Raw genomic sequence first — 21,684 nt, 5'->3', positions numbered from 1 at the left:
AAAAAATTAATCACGCAGTTCATGAAGACAGCTAATTTTGCTTTGCAGATTCCATCTAACATAGTAAGACTGATAAAGATGGTAAGTAAAAGTAGGAGATAGGTTGCACCTAGACAAAGACAATGGGCTACACTGTGAGAACAAAAACTAAATATTGTAACTATGTATAAGAGGGGTCATTTCATCATCACCGTGCAACCACAGCGCATTACCTGCACCCAAGCGACCACAGGCTCCGGTAGGCGTTTTGTTACCTGCAGAATAAAGGAAACATTCTTGCCACTCGCACAGGCTTTCAGCTACATTTGGGCCAACACCAGACAGTGAGAAACTATCCACTGTACTTAGACAAGCAAGCACTGCATCTCCTCAGGTCACAAGTGGAAAGTGGTGAGAATCAGGTTTATACAGGTCCATATTTACAGTATGGAGGTGGGGGGGGAAGAATAACACCACAAAGTTTTTCCTCTGGCAAGGGTTTAGGTTCTTAGAAATTACTTTTCACAAAGCAATACATGATTACTCAGCAGTTATAGTTGAGATACCAAGGCATTCATTATTCTGTAAGCAGTCGGGGACACTCAATCCAATGTATACAATTTTAACAGTATACATAGTCCAAAAAAAGAAATAAATTATACATGTTTATGCAACCGAGTCTAAATTTACCTTTGTCCAGAAACTCAAAAAGCTGTCCCTAACATCACGAGATAGTTTTTAATCACTGACAGCTCAGCTGAACATTTTGGCACAAAGGGTAAAGTTGCTCTGCTTTTAGATCCGGAGTCAGTGGAATAACATGAACTATGCTGTGGTCCCTGAGCAGACCTAGGTTAATGGTGTCATGGCATCAGGGAGGGGGGGTATTAACAGTGTATAAGCCCAGACCAACCAGTTCTGAATGACTGTTAGCTGACGCAAGACCTGATGGAATGCTGCTCAGAGCACGACCACAAGCTCTTACACCACCAATACCAGTTAACAGGATATCTCTGCTAATTTTCCCCTTGGACAGCAAGTGAAACTATGCATTTATAAAAGCAGCAGTAACAGAGATACCCACTGCATACATATACGTACCTACCGTATGTCACATCGCCTCGAGTTTAAAACGAGACTCAAGTCTTGGCTTTGAAATAATTGGATTTATTACTGCAAAGCAGACGATATTTAAAAAAAAAAAAAAAAGTATGTGCAACAGAACCAAACTCATTGAAGATTCTTATGAAATACACAAACCTGAATCCTTGTGGGATTGAAGTATAACTTATTGTAAAATTCTTTGGAATACGTGCAGTCAGCAGTGTTTTGGCAGCCTGTAGCTGTACAGAGTTCATGCCCCATCATGCCTGTGCTTACTTAGCATTGACTTGAAATAGCAGGACTGGTGCTGGAGGGGGTGAAAGAAACCGCAGCTCTGGCAGTTGCCATGTGCGCAGTGATTTGACCACAAAATAATCAAACTAGAAGGGCATTTAGAGAGAGCATTCCCAACGAGGTCAATGCCCTTTATTCCATTGTTTTCAAAAAGTGACCGAAGTCTGCACCAAAATGTAATGGGTCCTTCTTTTACTCATGCGCTGCCTCTCTGACAAGGTTCGTGAAATCTGACAGGTTTTTTTGTTTTTGCTTAACCTTGTTGACCGATACCATGATCGCAAACCTTTACCTCTGCAATATAGAAACGATATGTAGCAGCAGCCACGTGATAAGGCCACTTCAAAGTTGTGTGAGAACCAAGTCTCACCCTCACCACTTGGCAGCGATTTCATCAAGACCAAGATCCCATCTAAACTGGGAAAGAGCAATAACTTTCAGTGGTCACGGGGACATAAAATAGCTTGTGCTGAAACACCGCTTAAATCGGTCATGTTTTACTGCATGCTAAATATTTTGCATCATTAACAGCTCAGCACAGAGTGGCAAATTGATCAACTCCTTAAGCTCATCTCACCAAATATCATGCGAACTCCCATTAAAGACAATAAACCAAGAAAAACAACTTCACTTACCTACAGTTCTGTGTAAATCTCTTTAGCTACCCCTGATGTTGTTACAATTTGCTATAAAGGAGCGCTGACCTTCATTTCATTTTTAAATTGGTTTTGAGTAATAGTTCTCTAGGCCTTCTGAGAGATCATTCAAGGTTTTTATTTGGGCATTAGCTGCTTTGTCACTCAATTTCATTCCAGCCCTTGGGCTTAACCATTTACATTTTCCTCCTCTCACCCCCAAGCGGTCGTAGCAGAGGCTGCCCCTCCCTGAGCCTGCTACGGAAGTTTCCTCCTATTATAAGGGAGTTTTTCCTTCCCACTGCCACCAAAGTGCCTACTCATTTGGGTGGGTGGGGCATCTCTGTCTTGCCTGTATCATTGTAGGGTGTTACAACAAAAGGGTTTTAAGGCAACTGTTGTCATACAGTGATTTGGCCCTGTATAGATCAAACTGAGCTGGACTAAATTTATAAAATTTGAGGAAACTGGAGATAGAGGACCGAAGGAAGTGGCAAGCCTTAAGAGGGGGACGAAACAAAAAAAGAAGACATACAACACTATCTACAGCAGATAAGCACCATCTGAAAATCATGTCTTTAAGCAAAGACCTGACACAGAACCTAAGAGATGCATCTGACGCTTCAGTTGATACATCGGCTATTCACTAAAGCCTCATTAGAAATGGTTTCAGTAGATGGGTTGCTGTCAAAAAGCTACTCTTACGGAAGGGAAACAGGGGGAATAGGCTAAGATTTAAAAGCATAGCAAGACAGAGGAAAAAGAAATCCCCACAAAGCAGCACCACCAGTCATGGATTGGCCTCATTCAAGCTGTAATGATGATGAATACAGGTTGCCAAACATCAACTTTCAAGTTCATGAGAATTGTATTAACTGTTTTTGCCTTATATAATGCATTTCTGTGTATATTTGCACATGTTTCAATAAATCACCCATTTCCCTACCAAATATAAAAGAGGGTTGGCTCAGGGCTTTTGCACGGTACAGTACAGCTTGACTACAATAAGTAGACATACCATCATAATACAGTTGTGAACATCATAACCTGGAATGTGGCTTATGTTTTTGTTTGGTCCTGCTGTTGATTGGCTCTCTGGTGGCAGGAACGAGGATCCTTTAAGTTGCAAGATTTTGTAATAATGATTCTGTTTAAGAAGCACTTCCCAATTTCATGTGCACCAACTGGCAACTTAAGTAAGATATCAGGAGTTGGCAGCACTGCCCTCTACCTGTATTTGTTCTGAGATGGTATATCAAGTATAATTTGAAGACATGCTACCAAATTTAAATGCTGTGGATTTGGAATCTCTTTTTTTAATATCAGAACCAGGGTTGAAAACAAACAAAAAAATATATATCAGACAAGTTCATTGGTTATTGATCGTCGGGTGTTTTATGTTTAATTTTGTGCTGTTTTTATGTGTGTCTTTTCCTTGTTTCTATTAACAGTCCAGTTCCTTGAGAATCAACTTAGCAAATAACTAAATGCAATTAGGAAGTCTTGCTTTTCTGAGTTAATGAGCTATCCCAGAGCTCATTCTAGGGAAGCCAGCCTCATATTGCTGGTTTTTCCCCACCAGCAACAACACACCTGACAGGTTCTGCTCCATATGTTATCACCACCTGTTTGTAAATGGAATGGCTGCAAAAGTGTCCTTCATCTGATTGCCTCATTTAGGTCAATCAGTCTGTGAAGCACAAACACCTTGGTGAATAGATCAACAACTGGATTAGTGGGCTGACAGCAGCCTTTTTTGGAAGGATTTAACTTAATGTTGTAGTTGTATTCAAAATAACTAGATATAATTCCTACTTTAATGCTGACCAATTTTATACAATAATAGTTAAACAAGAGGAGGCTGAAAGGAAACTGAAGATCATCAGATAAGTTTGAGTTTAGAGAAAAGCAAATAGTCCATATTTTGACGAGACAGAAGTACTTTAATAAAAAAAGAAAAAAAAAAGTGGTAGTAGTCAGTCATGCATCAGCCTCCAAGCGCCCCTCTCTGGTCCCACCCCACATTCCCAGAGAGAACACTGATCTGTATTCAAAACACACAGGCCAACATCAATAGTCTCTAGAATCATAAATTTGGGCGGTTATGTAACTTTCTGCAGAGACCACATGCAGCCAATAAAGAAATTGATTGGACGAATGCCCAAATGACAAGGCAGATTAGAGGACCTAAGAAGAGTTGCTTTGTCAGGACCTTTCCACATAAAGTTAGATTATGATCAGGCTCTCTCATTTACTAATCCTTTCACTGCTAAAATTGTGATCACCAAACATGTTTCTCAAAGTATTGTATAACAGACAAAATATTGGGCTGTTGGCTTAATGTGTGCTCCAACGGCCTTTAAGACAGCGTGCAATACAGATTGAAGTGTTCAACAGACAGGCTCCCCTTGTGCATTCAAAGTATTTGGGGTAAAGCTCAAAGACGGGGTGCCTAAAGAGTTTCACACTAAGCAGCCTCTATAATGGAGCCTGGATTGAAGCTTACACCCTCTGAGAGCATTATTGATTCTTCTTCCAACTAAAGTGACACCTGTTACAACCCATTAAAAACAAAATACTTCTCTCACTTTATCCTGGACCACCTGGAACCCACTCAAGGACCCATTTGGGGTCCCAGGAGCCCACTTTGAGAACCTCTGCAATGGGGCAACAAGAGTATCCCTGGAACAACTTCCTTTACCCCTCTCCCTCCCCTCTCCCGGAGTAAATGCTGCAAAAGGGATAAAGAGATAAGGCGAGAGTGGTGAAACTCTTGGGAAGGGTGTAAAGGAGAAGAGGAGGAGGGGGAGGTGGACACGGGGAGCTGGAGTCCTACTGGATACAAAGAAGGCTAAAGGGCCACTGCAGACTGCTGTCAAAGTACTACAAACAAGGCAGGCTCCTGGAATTCCAAACTGGAATGCCAAGAAACGCAGAGAAAGGTTTGGGAAATGCACGAGATTCACGCACGGCTTCTCGACGTGCCTGTTCGCCTCAGGACAGGCCAGCCTGGGGCATCTTCAGCGGAAGCTTTCCACTTGTAGGTTTACAACATGGTCAGTTCAAGTGACTGCCGAAGAGCGGCGCAATGAATAAACTTTCCAAAGTTCAATGACACACCGTTGTCAAAGAGGGAGGCAGGTCCCGCACATGTCCCGAACATTCATAATGGCTTGTGTCATCGTTAAACTTTTACTACACGTCCACAATGAGCACTCTTCTGACACGCACGAGAAGCATGCTCTCGGAAACATGCACCCACCTTACAGCGAAAGCACCTCGGGCAGGCTGCGACCCTCACACGCGGACGGACACGGAGAGCCGGGGCTGGCTGGAGATGAAGGGACTGACGACAGCGTTGGATCAGGACACGCTGGTGAGCATTCCGGAGTGAACCGCTAGAGACAGAGGAGGAGAGGAGAACGCAAAAACAGTGACTGTAAAGACTGCAGGGCACTCGTCATCTCATGCGGCTAGGGGAGGACTCTCTCTCTCTAACACACGCGCACGCTTACAAACACACCCTCGCAAACGACGCCTCCCATTTATATTAGACCACGCCCACTCGAGAGACCCGATTAATGCGGCGTTCGGGTCTAAGTGGGGGAGGGCGTGTTCAGAGGGTTCCCGTGGTTTCTGGAGATGTATGTTACACTAGAACTTGGCGTTCAGTTCTTGCTGTCAGGGAGCACACGGAGGGGATTATAGAGCCGGAAATGCTGTGTGCGGACATAACGTCATGCTGTCGGGGTAGCTCGTTTTCTTGTGTTTGGGGACTCTAACGTTTGTGCCCTTTAATGAATGAAAATAAAAGACAAAAACAGAGTTTCTGTAATTCCAACGAGCCTGAAAGTCAATATTTAACATGAGCACCTTTATTCTTTAAGCAAACCTGAACTATCTCTCTTTTTCCTGTAATTTCTTTAAGTAGCATTAATGAATAGTTGTATGGGCTTCTTGAAGGATATTCAAAGCTCTTCTTTGGATGTTGGCTGCCTTTTGGTCTGATCTCCATGAAGATGATTCCACATGATATATTGAGATCTGGGTGCTGGGGAGGCCAATCCATGACAAGAACTTTTAGTCCAGTTCTTGTGTGATTTGGCATACCTCAGCCTTTTCTCTCTGCTTCTTGACAGACACCCTTCTGCTAAGACCAGTACTGATAAGGCTTCAGTGAAGAGTAAATGGATCACCTGTAGGGCCTGTGTCAGATCTTTGCTTAAGCTTTTTGTTTTGTTTGTTTGTTTTTTTAAAAAGGACATGATTTTCAGATACTGTTCATCTGCTGTAGATATTTTTTTTTATGCTTTAATGATTCCTCTGTTAGTTTTAAGTGGCTTGACCAAAGAAGAATCCTTTGAAAAAGATCAGTTGAGTTAAAAAGCAGTCAATGTCCAAAGAAAAACTGTCAAAGACCCTTAGAAAGGGGCTGCAGCTGCAGTAATGCAGACGCTGCACCGGTCCGTCGTGGTGAAGAGGGAGCTGAGTGTAAAAGCGAAGCTCTCAATTTACCGGTCGATCTACGTCCCTACCCTCACCTATGGCCACGAGCTGTGGGTAGTGACCAAAAGAACGAGATCACGGATACAAGCGGCAGAAATGAGCTTCCTCCGAAGGGTGGCTGGCCTCTCCCTTAGAGATAGGGTGAGAAGTTCGGCCATCCGGGAGGGGCTCGGAGTAGAGCCGCTGCTGCTCCACATCGAAAGGAGCCAGCTGAGGTGGTTCGGGCATCTGACAAGGATGCCCCCTGGGCGCCTCCTGGGTGAGGTGTTCCAGGCATGTCCCACCGGGAGGAGGCCCCGGGGCAGACCCAGGACACGCTGGAGAGATTATATCTCTCGGCTTGCCTGGGAACGCCTTGGTGTTCCCGCGGATAAGCTGGAGGAGGTGGCTGGGGAGAGGGAGGTCTGGGCCTCTTTGCTTAGGCTGCTGCCCCTGCGACCCGGCCTCGGATAAAGCGGATGAAGATGGGTGGATCGATGGATGGATGGACCCTTAGAAAGCTGAAACTGAAGCCTGGGCTATTGCTCTAAATCCCTTAAAAATACAAGAATACAAGTCTAGCTTTTTAGAAGCAAAACATAAAGAAATGAAATAAAAGAAGCAGTACAGCATGTCAGTGTTAGGCCTACAGATTAAAGTCTAAAATTACTTGTCAGGACTGAAATAGTGAACCATGGTGGCTGCATGTAAAGAGTGCTATTAAAGTGATACACCTGCAGCCTAAAGCTAAGGACTCCGCTTTTAATTAGAGCCGTGCTCTGACAAGCACAATCTGAAACAAAAACACCAGTAGCTGGAAGGTATGTAAATTGCACAACTGAGGGTCAGATCTCATTCTAAGTTATCTCTCAGCACTGGTGTGTTTTCACCCCTCTGAGTTTCCCCATATTGCATAAGAGCTTCTCATGTTTATGTTATTGAAAGCAACGTCAGTGTTGCAAACGTAGCTTGTGTGTTTTTGTAATGTAGGCTGTTAACTACTTTAAAACATACACACACTTTTTAGGCAGACTGTAATGCATCAAAGAGAACAACTTGAAACGAGTGCCCCACCCCTTCTGTCTCCACCACGAATTAACCAGTGTTCAGTTCATTTTTATGCATACATAAAGCTTGAATAGCTTCATAAGTGATGGGAAAACCCCATAAGAGTCTGAACTGCAAGAACTCGTCAGTCCTGAGCTGTTTGCATATGCCAGGACTTAAAGAATAGACACTGGAAAACAAAAAGAGCGCAACCCCTGCTGATAGTCAGCGTGTCCATCACTCATAAGTCGCCGAGTCGAAACTAACAAAGCTGGGTAATATACACCCAGGCAATTAGTGAAGCGTTTATTAAAGTTTCTCACATGATTATGGATGGGCCACTATGGAGGGACATAAGGCCATGGTTAGTACTTATTAGCTATTTATTTTATTATTTTAAACTTATTGTGCTGTCTTTGATCCCTTTTCCATTAGTGAACATGGAGGCTGTCAGAAATCTAACCCTTAACAGGCTCAGGCCTACATGTTACCATTAATATGTAATGGTTAACAAACACAAACCCAGCAATGAGGAATAAAATCAAGAACCAGAGTCAAACCTGAATGACTATATTTTTGTTCGATTATGTGGCGTAACCTTCTGGTAATTCTTGATTTGGAGGTTGTTTACGTTGGTAGGCTGGTTAAAATGGTTTGGAACGGCAACAAAGGCACAAGCCCGAATACACGTACATGCTCACAACAAAAATATCACCCGCATTAACCCACCCACTGACACACAGACATCCACCCACTCAAACACACCCTTTCACATATTTGTAAGGAGGATTAGAATGGTTGTAGAGCGAGCATGAATGCGAACCCACTAAAGAGTCTGTGGTCCCAGCAGGAATTTACAGCTCTCTCTTGGCCGAGCTCACCCTTCTGCACTCTGATATTTTTTTTCAATTAACCTGTCTGTCTGGGAACACCTTGAGAGAAGGCATTTAAAAAGCCTCAGTGTTCAAATTCTGCTAGCTTTTACACGGCACTTGTGGCGAACCAGGACGTGCGTGCACAAAATATGCATTTCTAGTTCAATTTGCAATAAAATCTGGATGTTTGCATCATTCATTTGCATCTGAGGGGTGGGGGGAGTGAAGCGGCACAAAGTCTAATGTTTCAGGATGCAGGAATACAGGAAAGGTTCAAGTTCTTTGAGAGTAATTTTGTGTGACCACATAGTGATGAGTCACGGCCATGAGCTGCTGCCCGGAATAGTAGCTCATCTGTGGCGTGGCAGAGAGGTTACAATATGTTTCATAAGGACTGCAGGATAGCCACAGTCTTCCAGCAAACCACAGTGCTGGGAATGGCACAGACACATCGGGAGGTGGGGTGGGTTGCTTTCCAGGGCAAGGTTCATGCTGCCATCTGCTAAACCTAACATCTGTCTAATTGCTATTTGAGAGGTGGGGCACATATTTTCATTTATATAATCAAAACAAAAGACAGTAGCAGGTAAATTTTTGCTTGATTACAAAATGTATTTATTGAATCAAAAAAAAAAGGTAAACAAAATTAACCTTCTCCATAAAACAATGTGCACTTTAAACATAAAAAGCAATAGCTTATAAAAACGTTCACTCAGTCAGTGGAATAAAGCAAATCTATCGCAATGATTTACAAGATATACACTTCTGTAGGCTTTTATTTTGTAGCTCCCTCCCAAAATTAAGTTAAAGTTTACCTCTGAAGTTATAGAATTTTGCATCATGCATGAAGTAAACACAAATTTAAGTTAGTGTCTATAAAACTAGTTAACCCCCTTTACTCAAAGATGTCTCGAAATACACAGCAGCAAACATTTTACCTGAATATGGAGCGTAAGCTTTTCTTCATTCTAACGCTGATCCAGCATGGACTTTAATCGTATCTAATACAAACTATTTAATGGGTCTCACTCATAGCTATGACCCACTAAACCTCCCCTACAGAGCAGAAAGAAATGCAATAACGCTTAAATTATGACATAAGCTTTACTAAAGCTGGTTTTAGATTATCTTATCGATTTAATACACTAATCACTTTGCTTTTTGTGAAACCGTTCTTATGGTTTTTAATGAAAATGCTTCAAAATGTTGAAATGTCAAAAAAACCAAAAACTATTTCAGCTACAGTATGTACAGTATTTATTTATAGCAAATGTTAAGGCTATGCTTATCATGTTTTCCACCGTGAGTCAGAAATATCACAACATAGCATCTACAGATTTTTAACAGCAGCACAAATGAAGGTTAGAAGCTTAAACAGGAGCACAGTGCACTAACAGGCACCAGCCAGTTGTTACAACATGACTCCTTAGAGTCTGAACTGTGGAAGTTGGCATTACGGATGAGATCTCCATAAAATAATACACTTAAAGCACTGCTCACGGACCTACTGTTTTCTTAAATATACAAAAAAAATTGTTTTAAATAATGTTAATTGTTACAATAAAATAGGAAGTAGTCCAGAATCTGATCAAACTTATTGCACCTCACATCGATTTTTTTTAAACAAACAATATGTGCATAACACTGACTTAGCATTAGGCATATAAGGCATTTGAAACCTACAGTGGTAAAGGCAAATGGAAATGATCACAACACAAAATGATATGAAAGTCTCATATACTATTACATTTTGCTTTCATTGGCACAGATTTATGTCAATGCTCTAGTTGCGCCTTGTGAATTCAAGGGTGGATGGCAGCGGATGTATTTACGAACAGCAATATGTTACAAAGGTGGAAAGGAACATTTTCCAGCAAGCTACTGTTTGTCAAAGCGGAACATAAACTGCAAACCTTTCACCTATCGCACCCTTTGTTAGACAGATTTTGCAGGTGTTTGGCTACTAACACAGTGAAGTTCTTCTTGCTAGAAGAAATGTTTAAATCCTTCCTCATTCATAAGTAATTACATCCCCGCTTTGCTGTTCCTTTTAGAACTACACCAATGTACGAATGAGGCCCAATATTAGTAGTAAGAGGTGTGAATCTTATTCTGAATTATTTATTTTTACTTGATTTTTCACTATTTCTGCAGTGCAAAAGAATATCAGACAGCATTCACTGAAAATGCAACTCAAACTGTTTTTCCCCAAACACCTGCTGTAAAAGCACTATGGCAAAACACAGAAACTAAGACTACACTTAATCGATTATTTCTTGTTGTGGTGATGCCGGCTCCCCCTCTTACTGCTCAGGGATTGTTGAGGAGCTCGCTTGGATCGTTCCCAGTTTGCCGTTCACTTGAACCGTCTTCTTGGGAACTGCGACCTAGTTGAAAGAAATTGAACATGTCATTTTATTTCTCCACTGTGATAATGACAGGAGCAACAGTTTGAGGCAACACAACAACATGTGATCGGGAGTTCTTTGATTTTTCGCCCTCTTGATGCTATTCAGTCGCTACCATTGTTCCTTTCTGGTATAAACAGGGCAAAAATAACAATTCAAAAGTTTCAGAAGTCTTATTTTTCCATAGCTGCTGACCTAAAATTGAACTTTATCCCCTTGAAAATACTCATGGAGCAGTACAGTATGGCTGTCAGATTTATCTTTGTACGTGTTACAATCTGCAACTCATTTCCAGTTTCCTGGCTACTAGACCGCAGGAGATCTTTGTAGTGCCGGTGATGTCTTCCAGCAAGGGAAGCTGTGTGAAACCAGACCAAAGATGTTTTTCACGAAACTGCTGCTAATATAAAGCAAACAAAGGTTGTTCATAGTTGTAAACTTCTCTATATATTTTTAATAGTTTTACCTTTTTGAGCCTCTCAGCCGCAGATCCAGAGCGGATCGCCTCCAGCATAGCCTCCCTGGCTAGAGCAGGGTTCCTGGGGGCGTTCGCATTTGAATGTGGCACAGAGCTAGTTTTACCCTGGGGCAAGACAGGGGCAGGAGGTGGCGGTGCAATCATCGGTGGTGGTGGTGGAGGTGGTGGGTGCGTAAAAAGAGGAGAGGTGCAGGTCAAATTCTCGGGGAAAGAGGGAGAGCTTGGACTGCTTCTCTCTTCTTCAGATGCCAACTTTCTGAATTTCTCAAGCTCATGGGCAGCTGCAGATTTGACCTGTCACACAGAGCGGTGAGACAATGGTAACTGTAGACATGTAACCATATGGAAGGACAGCTGCTCCCATATGAGTCTCTGACACACACTCCTGATACACCTGATGCATAGCTAGAAAGACAAACAAAGCCTTTTCTATTTTCTTGTTAGAGACATTCAAATTTATATGAGCACTCATTACTTATTTTATAACTCCATTTAATATACATATTCAGTCTGTTTACCCTCCTTTTCAAAGAAGTACAACAGTTTTGTTTTCCGACTAAGTCATACAGCATTCCAGAGATTCCAGATCTGGCAGGGAACCTCCAGAATAGAGCCACAGATGTTTCAGCAGCAGTAGCACATTTTCTGCCTCTTTCATTCCACTCTGGTACGCAAATGTGAGCAAACCACAGAACGCTTTCCAAAAGGATGGATGAAAATAGACACATGTGCTAGCATAACCTGCATTGCAGTGTAAGCTGCTAATGAACTAATAACACGAGACAAAGTGTTTAGCATTTACATTCTAATTTAAGCTCTTCTTGACTGTAAATGTAACGGGTACACATGCTCGTACTGTGTAAAACCTATGCGTACACCATAAAATGATATTATCAGCTTTGCTATGTATTACATTTGGCATAGCAACATGCTCACAACAACAGTTCAAACATGCTGATGTTTATTAAGTACATACAGGATATTTGACCTGCAAATGGCACTCAGAAATCACAGGGTATAGATAATATTAGGAGTTATGCTCTGCGGATATTAAATAACTGTATACTGGATACATTTTAATCTGCATCCAAATGGTGAGAAGCATTGTAACTACATGCTAAAAAGAACAGCATTTCTTGTATGTTTTAGATCACATCCCTCTTACTTCCACCCTGGATATCAGCATATAGAGATCAATGATACTTCTTAGCTGTTAGGATAATATTTTACCTTCTTCAGCCTGCCGGTGTTATTCTGGGCTCTAATGGCAGCCAAAAGAGCAGACCTCTCATTCTCCTCTTCAACATAAGGCCCTTTCTTTAAGGAGCTGGGGCCAGAAGTTGATATCTAACAAGGCAATAAAAAAGGAGAAAATCAGCCAACATTATTACCTAGCTTGTTTAGATGAACATATGAAACCAGATAGATGGGCAAAACGCTATCCTACAAATCATTTTATCTTGAGCTCACTTTCTTCAGCTTGTCTTTGCCTCCACCTGTCTGGATTGCCTCCATCAGACTGCTGTGCAGAGACGTCTCTTTCTCAACAGATTTATGGATCACTGGTCTGAACTTTTTAATTGGCCCAAACACCGTCACACTGCTGTCTGACACTGTTTCAGGCAGTTGAGATTTTGAAGCTGTTTCCTCTGAGTTCTGTGAATTATAAAAACAATTATTTATAGTATATTTTCAAGATTCGTATGTTGTAATATTAACAGTATAATCCAGGTTTTACTTACGTTTGTCTGTCCTTGAGATATGGTCTTTGGGGCTGTTGGTGGTTTGATATATGAGTTTAGGGCATAGCTTTTTGCTGGGCTCGGACCTCCAAGCTGATGTTTGACATTATCTTGGTCATTGGCAGTTACTTTTATGTTGGTGGATCCACTCAACTCAGCGTGATTATTCTTGGCTGGTTTGGTTTCCAACATATCAGAACTTCTTTTGGTGGCTACAACACCATTTTCAAATCCACCCCTGTTTGCTTCTCTAAAATCTTTCTGTTGATCTGACATATACTCTGGGTAGCTTGTAGATCTTTGAGGACCAGGATACCTGACTGCAGAATTAGAGCTATTCTCCTTATTCTCTAACAAAGACGACAGGGAAGATTGTCGCGGATTAACTTGCATCGATCTACCTGATTTCTGGAGGTCAGTAGTCGGTGTCTTCAGGGAAGCAGAGCATTCAGGGCTGTTAGGGACATAGCTGGGTTTCGCTAAGGTCTTTGGGGGGTGTTTAGCGATGGCAGACGCTACATATTGGCTTGAGGTTCGCCTGGGCGGTCTGAGGAAGGACAAGTCTGGAAGTATTGAAGGAGGAATGGTAGGTTTGTCAGCTGGGGGCTGAACATTTTTGGGTACTGAACTTTTGCTCCCCACCTCAACACAGCCTTTGTCTGGAACTTTGACATTCCTTATAGGCTCTTTAGTTTCTTCTTTCACCACCTCTTTAGGTTGGATTCTCTCTGGAGGTTTAGAAACTGCACTCTGTGTTGATTTCAGGTACTCTGTGTTACTGGTCTTCAGTGTAGTTTCTGTGACTGCTGTAGAAGCACTTTTCAGTTTGTTTTTGCTCTCCTCAGCTTTATCTTTGCTGGGGTTCACAGGAGTGTCTTGTCTTTCATTTGAGCTCCAAAAAGCTTTGGCCTTCCCAAGAAGAGGAGAACCCTCATCAGAATTGATCTGTGACTCTGAAGACCTACTGACATTATTCCTGGAGATACCCTCTTTCACCATGTTTCCCTGATCGTCGATCTTGATGGCACCAATGGTAAATCGAACACCTGACTGTTCTTTAGCAGTGTTTATAACAGAGGGCTTGGGAGGGATAACAGTGAAGGTTTTCATACCAAATCGTGATGTGACGTTGCGAGTAATTTTATTATGTGAAGTAGGGAAAACCCTATGCGTCTGTTCATCTTTTTCCATAGATACTGGTTTCTGACTTGCTGGTGGAAAATCCGGTTTCTTCTTCTCAAAAGACTCAGCATTATATCTCACAGGGTCAGGCAGTATCTGAGCGCTCTCCATGTTTTCGTGCACGTCATCATTAGATTTAACAGCTGATATTTGCTTATCTCCTTTCACGCTGTTGCTATTGACGAGATTCATCTCTTTAATTTTTTTCTCCTTTATCTTTTTTTCCTTTCTGTCACACACAGACTTGCTCTCCGCTGGTTTAGTGTGCTGCTCAGATTGAGACAAACCCTTAGTATTTGTATGGTTTCTTTTATTATTGACTGCTTCTGTATAAGCATTGTTGTTTTTGTTCTCGGGCTCCATTCTGGACTTGTGACAAAAGCCATGTTCTGTGATAAGATAAGGGAAGAAAAATTGTAGTAAACATAATACAGAAAAGCAAACCATTTTAAATCTGATGCACTGGTTGTTTTTCCTACCTTTGCTGCCAGCTGACTCCTTCCTGGTAAATGACTTCACCTCATGTTCAATAATATTATGATCATAGTCCTCCAGTACTTCATCTATGGCTGTAACTGGCACATCCAAGTCCACTACAGACACTGGAACCTCATTACTGTCACTAGACATGGTATAAGGAGCCTCTTTTGCTGAGACTACATCTTCATGGTCTGCAAAAGAGTGACAGATCCAGGTCTTAATAGGTAATCCACTTAGTGTGGAAAAGTCGCTTCATGTGGAGTATCATGAAGTGTTGTGTTTTATGTTGTATAGAACATTTACAGGATTACTTCAGTTGATCCAGCTACAGTAGTGTTATGATGATCAACAGGTTAAACCCTTTAGGAATTGTTTTTCAATTTCAGTGCTGGATGTATACATCTCAGTGAAGACATTTCTATTCAGTGTAGCTTATATTTTTGCCCCTTTTACCTGCAAGGTCTGCTTCAAAATCAGCCAAAGTCTGATGGAGCTCGGCTGCGAGCTTTGGATCATCTTCAAAGTTGTTTTTCAAAATCACTGACTGCGACTGAGGGCTGATGTCTTTGTGCCTGAGAAGGGTACATAAAAAGAAGTCATCATCATGTATATTACATACACATGTAAATATAATCACGTAGAGACCCTTATCGTTTATAAAAAAAAGTCACTACTGAAAAGACTATATAGTAAAACCCATTACTTTAGTGATGCTGTTATATTCAGCACCCTTTGCTTAAGTAATCTGCCTAAGAAATCAAAAGGGTAAAGGCAGTTCAGAAGTAGAGGAAAGAAAAATATGTGTAGACTTTAAGTGTTTAAAGTCACATTTTATTTTCACTGGAGTCTGCTGGCTTTGAAACACGCAGCTGTTAAGATATTAATACCACAGTTCAAACTTCCTGCACTCTCTTCAGTGGTTCAACAGAGAATTCTCATGGGTTAGTGGCATATTAGCCATAACAAATTGCATCAAGAAGGCCAACCCAAATAGAATTTATCTTCTAAGAGACTTGGACGGGTCCTCTTTTCCTCAATAATTCTGAGAAAACTGGGTTATAGTGGTTTCCTGGAATAATGAAGAGCTGGCAACATCAGGCCAGAACCTGGATTCATAAAATTTCTCTGAGTAGGGGCATCAATCCAAGATCCCTGGTCTGGGTAAATGAGCGTATGCTTTTCAAAACAACTTAAAATGTGAAAAGGGATCTGGAGCAGCATTGATTTTTCACAGACCTTTGATTAAGGGCCTAAAACCATAACTATAAAAGCCCAGAATGCAAAGCTGACTCAAATATACTATGGTAGGAACTGCTCTTGATTTTTACTGCTGGCTCAATAACAAATATCAACTTTGTTAAAATCAAGTTGGATAAAACTGTGACAGTTTGTTGTAATAGCAGTTAGGCTAGCTTAAATGGACAGCTCAGTGGATTAGAGAAGATGAGCTAATATTGACAATAAGATTAGTAAGGATGGGAAAGAAGTCAGGTCGATAAATGAAGTAAATGCAGATTTCTTAATTAGTCCCACCATCTTGAATATAACTTTAGTCAAATTCTTTATATGCAAATATGAGAAATAATTTTGTTGTGAGTCTCATTTAAACTGCCCAACCCACTTTCTTGGTTCCGTTTTCTACCTGTGTACTGATCCCCAGGTGGCACATCCCTCATCGCTCTCACTGGAACTATCTCGCACTGGCCCTGCCGGTTTCCACCCACTACTTCCATCCAGAGACACGCTCCCATCGGGGGAAGTGGGTTGGGTGTCAGAGGGAGAACTGATCATGCCCGAGTCCTCGCCCTCTGCCATACCTTCAGAGGCAGCGTAACCCTGGTCATGCAGGCTGCTGCCGGCACTGCTGCTGCCCAAAGACAGAGTCTCGGCCAGAGGTGCTTCAGTTTCTGGTTTCTGGTCACTGACTGCAGAGTTCTGAACAGAATGGAGCCAAGCTGGGAGAGAACAGAAAATCTTAGCACTGGGACTGACTGTTATCGCAGTCAAGAAATATTAGATTACAGAACAGTAAGGCCACAAGTGTTTTAATTAGGAAGTGCATTATTGTTTCTCTGATCAACAAAACTTAGAAGATTAATGATGGCTAAAACCTTCTAAGTGAGAGGAATAAAAACAAGAACAAAAAAAAGCACAAGCTACAGAACAGGCATGAAGATCAAGAGACGGTAAACATGGAGGGAAAAAAACCGGGTAAGTATTTAGTTTAGTTTCAAGATTTCATTCTGACTTCAAACACACACCCAGACACACCCACACACAGATACACATGCACCCAAGCCAAAAAACATAAGCCAAATATGTTAAAAGCAAGACTGAAGAACCACCACTTGTGGCTTGATAAACCATCTTTAATGATGTGTGGGTAGATTTACTGTATTCAAACTCTGTTGATTAGATTTTCACTGTACAGTTTTAGATTTGAGGGAAACCTAGCATTGCTTATACCCTCTCATTTTTTAGTACACTCATGTTCTGGTCAGTCATGTGGGTTTGGGGAAGTTATTTACTCCATCACTGATCTCACTGAACTCAAGGCCAGAAGAATAAAAATCAATGTACCACTTGTTTGCTTTTTATTAGATCAACGAGCAAGCACAGCGCTGGCTATTTAGCAGTGAACTTTTTTTTAAATGAATTTAACAATGAATGACTCTGTTTGTAATACCAGTTGTCAATAAGATTGTGCATGCATTTGGTCATGCACTGCACTGCAATATAATGTGTGTTGCAGTGTACTAGGACTGTCAGTTTTGGGTCTGCTCCTACTGGTGTGGAGAGAACAGTCCGTTCCAGGAGATGTGGTGATGACTCACAGGGCTGTCCCCCCAGCTCCTTCCCAGCAACAGCTTAGTCATGCTGGCAACAGCCGCAATCGGCACACATCCACAGAGACGTGCAAAGACAAGTGCACATATGCACACACAGATTTATGCTTGCATATGTATACGCTTGCAGACAAGCACACACACACACAAACAGACAAACTTCCAACTCAACATGACCTTGGGCAAAATTGTCTGTTAGAGCTAAACTAAGGGTGTCTCCATTCCCAAGCTGTTAATACTGTGACATGCCACTACATTCCATGCACAGTGCTAAATCAGTGTCCTGGAATCTTGGGGCAGTCTTGAAAAGTTTAATCAACTATTTCTTGTAAACATATTCTTTTTTCAATCACCCCAAAAAAGGAAAAAGAAAAAAAAGAAATCGATGATCAATCCTTTGCAGGTTCAAAAAGTACTTAATTTAAATTATACATCCCCTGAAATAGGCTACGCATATGCACCGTATTTCAAAGGCTTGGAAGATTCAGAGTTCTAAAAATGTCATCAGAAAGAAAATTAAATTACCGTACAATTAAAATGTAATCAGTTCAGGCCTGTACACTGCTGTCTAAAACTGTCCTCATCTCAAAAAAGTAAAATTCGTCTTCACCGCATAATACACTTCAATACCACAAATGTTGCATTCATACAATAGAGAATTGCTTAATAAAAACAAAGATAACACAAAAAACTGTACTTTAGCATGCAGGATGTTTTCTATTACACCGCTCGTAACTGTACACAAGTGCTTTCTATGAAACAGTTTTTTAAAGCTCAGATTTCTTGTGGTTTTTCATCCTAAATAAAATTCCTAATTCTACAGTTAATGCAATCCTTCAAAAACAAACTGTGAAGCATTAACTGAGCTACAAGCTGCCTCCAGTTCACAGTGTCTTGTTAATTTTGAAGTAGACTGTTAAAAGCTTTCTTTGGAGAGAGGTCTTGTATTTCATATGCTTGTCTTTATGAAATTTAAGAGCCATTACCACCTAAAAGTAACATGTCATCGATACATCACTCTTTCCATACTTTTGCTAAAGTCAGCACGCGTTCGGGTTTTATGTTTCTAAACCAAGCCACAATACCAGGCAAAGACAGAGCGACGTACACTGTCCTGCAATCGATCTGCAGCTATCACATCACCGAAATATTGGCTGAAATCACATGACCTAGCACCGCTGCCTTCTGACCACATTCTGTGTCCACTTTTAACTCAACTCTCAACGCTGACAACCAGCGTTGAGAGTGAATGTGAAGTAAAAACCATGCAGAATATGTACAAACATTTGTAAAAAGGATAAAAACAATACAAACAGTAAAAAAAAAACAAGCTTTTTTTTAAAGAGCAAAACTTTTTCCAACTTGCTTTCACTTTTGTCACAAGGTTATATGCAGTGAGAATGGATTCTGTAAAGGCAAGTTATACAAATGAAATGGTACTCAAACGTGAGACTGTAACACCAAATACAAGACAGCAGAGAACAACAGAAGTAGACATCAAAGGGATGAGAGGAGGATGGTGATTATCAAAGAAAAGTCCAGCAGAAATAAGCGAGGCCATGGAGAACCAAAGGGAGCTGATGAAAAAGGACTGTCGGAGTGAAGGAAGGATCGAGCCAGAGAGAGAGAGGGAGAGAGAGAGACTTCAGGAGTGTTTGGAACGAAGACGCACAGGCCCGCAGCAGTACACTACACAGGAGGGTGAGGGGTGGGGGAGGAAAGAAGAGAACAGATGAGATTTGAGATGAGTAGATCATTAAATTTGTATTTGGTAAGGTAAGGAGCATTAAAAGAAAAACCAAAACATATAGGGAGCACCTACAGGGACAGAAGGTGGCATTAAAAACAGTTCAGCATCACTCAAAATTCTCGTCAATTATACATCTAATTTACTCCCACGTCCTGTTTAAATGCAACATGAAAGGTACTCAAGAAGATTGCTGTTGACCTTAGACCTGACCCTTTGGACCCAGGGAAAATATCAAAGCTTAGAGATTGACGTTTATATATATATATGAAGCCCCCTGACCTCATTTGGACCCAGCATCACTTAACAACTCTGCTGCCCAGGTCACTGAAGGAGAGATGGAAAACATGAAAGGACAGAGTTCAGGACTGCCATAGAAACACAAACATCAAGGTTTGGCAGTTAAGCCAGATACAAACTGTGACTGGGTGAAAACGAATTAAGAGCTGGAAAACCTGATTGGCAGCTTTTAGGAAAGACAAGAGAAAACAAGAATCGAGGTTAGGGGGAGGGCAGTCCATGTGGAACCTACACTGGGGAGCTTCCTCCACCTCCGTGAGATTCTGCGGAGAGTTGCTCTCTGTAGGCTCAGGGGGAGGGGGTGTCGAGGGAGGAGTAGAGGGTGATACATGCTGTGATGGCTCCTGCACGGGAGAACGGAGAGGTTTGGGTGGCACCAGACGATGAGTGTTTCCTAAAGGAAAAACAGCATGCGGGCAGGGCAAGCACTGATGGTCATACTTCAAAAATGGGGAAAGTGACTTAACAAGTTATATTGAAACTTCTCATTGAACTGGAAGTTGTAAAGAAAACTACATTTATTTGTGGAAACAGTTGCTTCTTTAGCCCTTTAAGTTCTCACGACAATCCATAAAATATGGACCCATGACGTCCATATTTTATTTGGGCAACTCTGTGACAAGTGCACAATGGTAGATCATGGGCATGTGAACCAGGGGCAGGTTTTGAAGGAGGAGGGGGGTGTTTGAGGATCCCCTCAACTTTTAATGATACAATAAATAGTTTTTATACATATTTTATTGACTCCATTTACATATAGGGGATTTTCACATACTTCACTGAAGAGGTATGTGCAACGCTGCCTAGACCTCTTGCTGCTGGGGTCGGAGGGCTAGACGATGTAAACCAGAAGGTTTGGTGAGACTCTATGTCATAAAGATTATTCATGAATCTGGTAACTAGAATTCAGATTTTTTTCTGCTGTTGTTCTAAATTGCCAATTATTATATTTTCTAAATCACCATGTTTGCCATTAGAGGCTCACTAGCCACAGGTTATGTCTATCACTGAGTTATAGGAAAGAGTTAGCTTTTTATTCATTTATTTTGCTGACCTTTATTTAACCTGGAAGTCCCAATATTATAAAAACTTATTTATAGATTAGACCTGGTCAAGTCCAAAGTCCACTCTCAATCAAATACTTGCTTTGTGCTTCTTCATTTGAATGAACCTCCCAACTGTAAAAGGCATCAAAAACCTACAGTGATGTGGAAATCAAAGCACTGTGGTCTGTCATAGCACTCCCACAAAGTTTTTGGCCCTTAAAGCACTACAAGGTCCTCTAGAATTGCATCTGTGGTAATTTACAATGAGAGGCATCAATAATTAACAATATAAATAAGCTATATAACATCTCTAGGAAGCAGAGCTGTTATGACATAGTAAATTAAAACATTTTAACATATGTTAGTTAAGACTGCAGTTTTACTTGTTATAGCTATGAGTAAACACCTTTGAAACTAGATGTCCAGAAAAGACAAATGCAAAGCTTTGTTGAACTGTTTACAGGATCATTACTGAAAGCACAAACAGCTTTTAAGCAGTAAGGAAACAGTAAGAAAGGAAGTGAGGAGTCGACTGCAAATGATACATACGAAGCATCTGAAAAAGTAATAGGAATAAAAGCACAATAATGGGGAAAAGCTGTGCTGAAATCCAGCTGCCTAAATTTACTTATAAAGCTTGTGATTCGTCAACTTTCTATGTTTTCTGTTTACTCTGTTGTTGACAGTTGGATGGTACCGAAATAACAGGCAGGGCTGGGATGATAAACTACGCAGTTATAACCTTGAGAACCACTGGAGCGCACACTCATACACATATACACATTAAATGACAGGCTCAAAAAAATCATACATAAATTAAGGAATAATGAAAAACAGAGTAATTAAAACCCTTCAGATGGCAAATCTCTGCATTTTCAGGCATGAGTGAACCACTCTATATGTCATGTGCAGTGTTGGTCAAGTTACTTGAAAAAAGTAATCAGTAACTAATTACTGATTACTTCCCCAAAAAAGTAATCCCGTTACTTTACTGATTACTTATTTTCATAAGTAATTAATTACTTAGTTACTTAGT

The 21,684-nt window shown here is 41.1% G+C and overlaps 1 protein-coding gene across 6 annotated transcripts in view; it reads right to left on the bottom strand.

Moving 5' to 3' along the window:
- Positions 1-9,019: 9,019 nt before the first annotated feature.
- Positions 9,020-21,684, bottom strand: part of cobl (cordon-bleu WH2 repeat protein) — a 67,032-nt gene continuing 54,367 nt past the window's right edge. For 5 of the 6 annotated variants that reach the window (XM_005743136.1, XM_005743134.1, XM_005743138.1 and 2 more), the window contains 9 exons: positions 19,835-19,996; positions 16,352-16,664; positions 15,163-15,281; positions 14,709-14,900; positions 13,048-14,618; positions 12,776-12,961; positions 12,536-12,652; positions 11,294-11,599; positions 9,020-10,806 (listed from right to left, as the gene is read on the bottom strand). In XM_005743136.1, the coding sequence (XP_005743193.1) occupies positions 10,723-10,806; positions 11,294-11,599; positions 12,536-12,652; positions 12,776-12,961; positions 13,048-14,618; positions 14,709-14,900; positions 15,163-15,281; positions 16,352-16,664; positions 19,835-19,996 (3,050 nt within the window). In that variant the 3' untranslated portion in view covers positions 9,020-10,722. The remainder of the gene's footprint in view (positions 10,807-11,293; positions 11,600-12,535; positions 12,653-12,775; positions 12,962-13,047; positions 14,619-14,708; positions 14,901-15,162; positions 15,282-16,351; positions 16,665-19,834; positions 19,997-21,684) is intronic. The other variant, XM_005743139.1, reaches the window with a different exon arrangement.

The sequence above is a fragment of the Pundamilia nyererei genome, unplaced genomic scaffold (assembly GCF_000239375.1).
Source record: "Pundamilia nyererei isolate P.nyererei 1_Seehausen unplaced genomic scaffold, PunNye1.0 scaffold00128, whole genome shotgun sequence".
Taxonomy (NCBI): domain Eukaryota; kingdom Metazoa; phylum Chordata; class Actinopteri; order Cichliformes; family Cichlidae; genus Pundamilia; species Pundamilia nyererei.
This window is presented reverse-complemented; position numbering and strand designations above follow the sequence as displayed.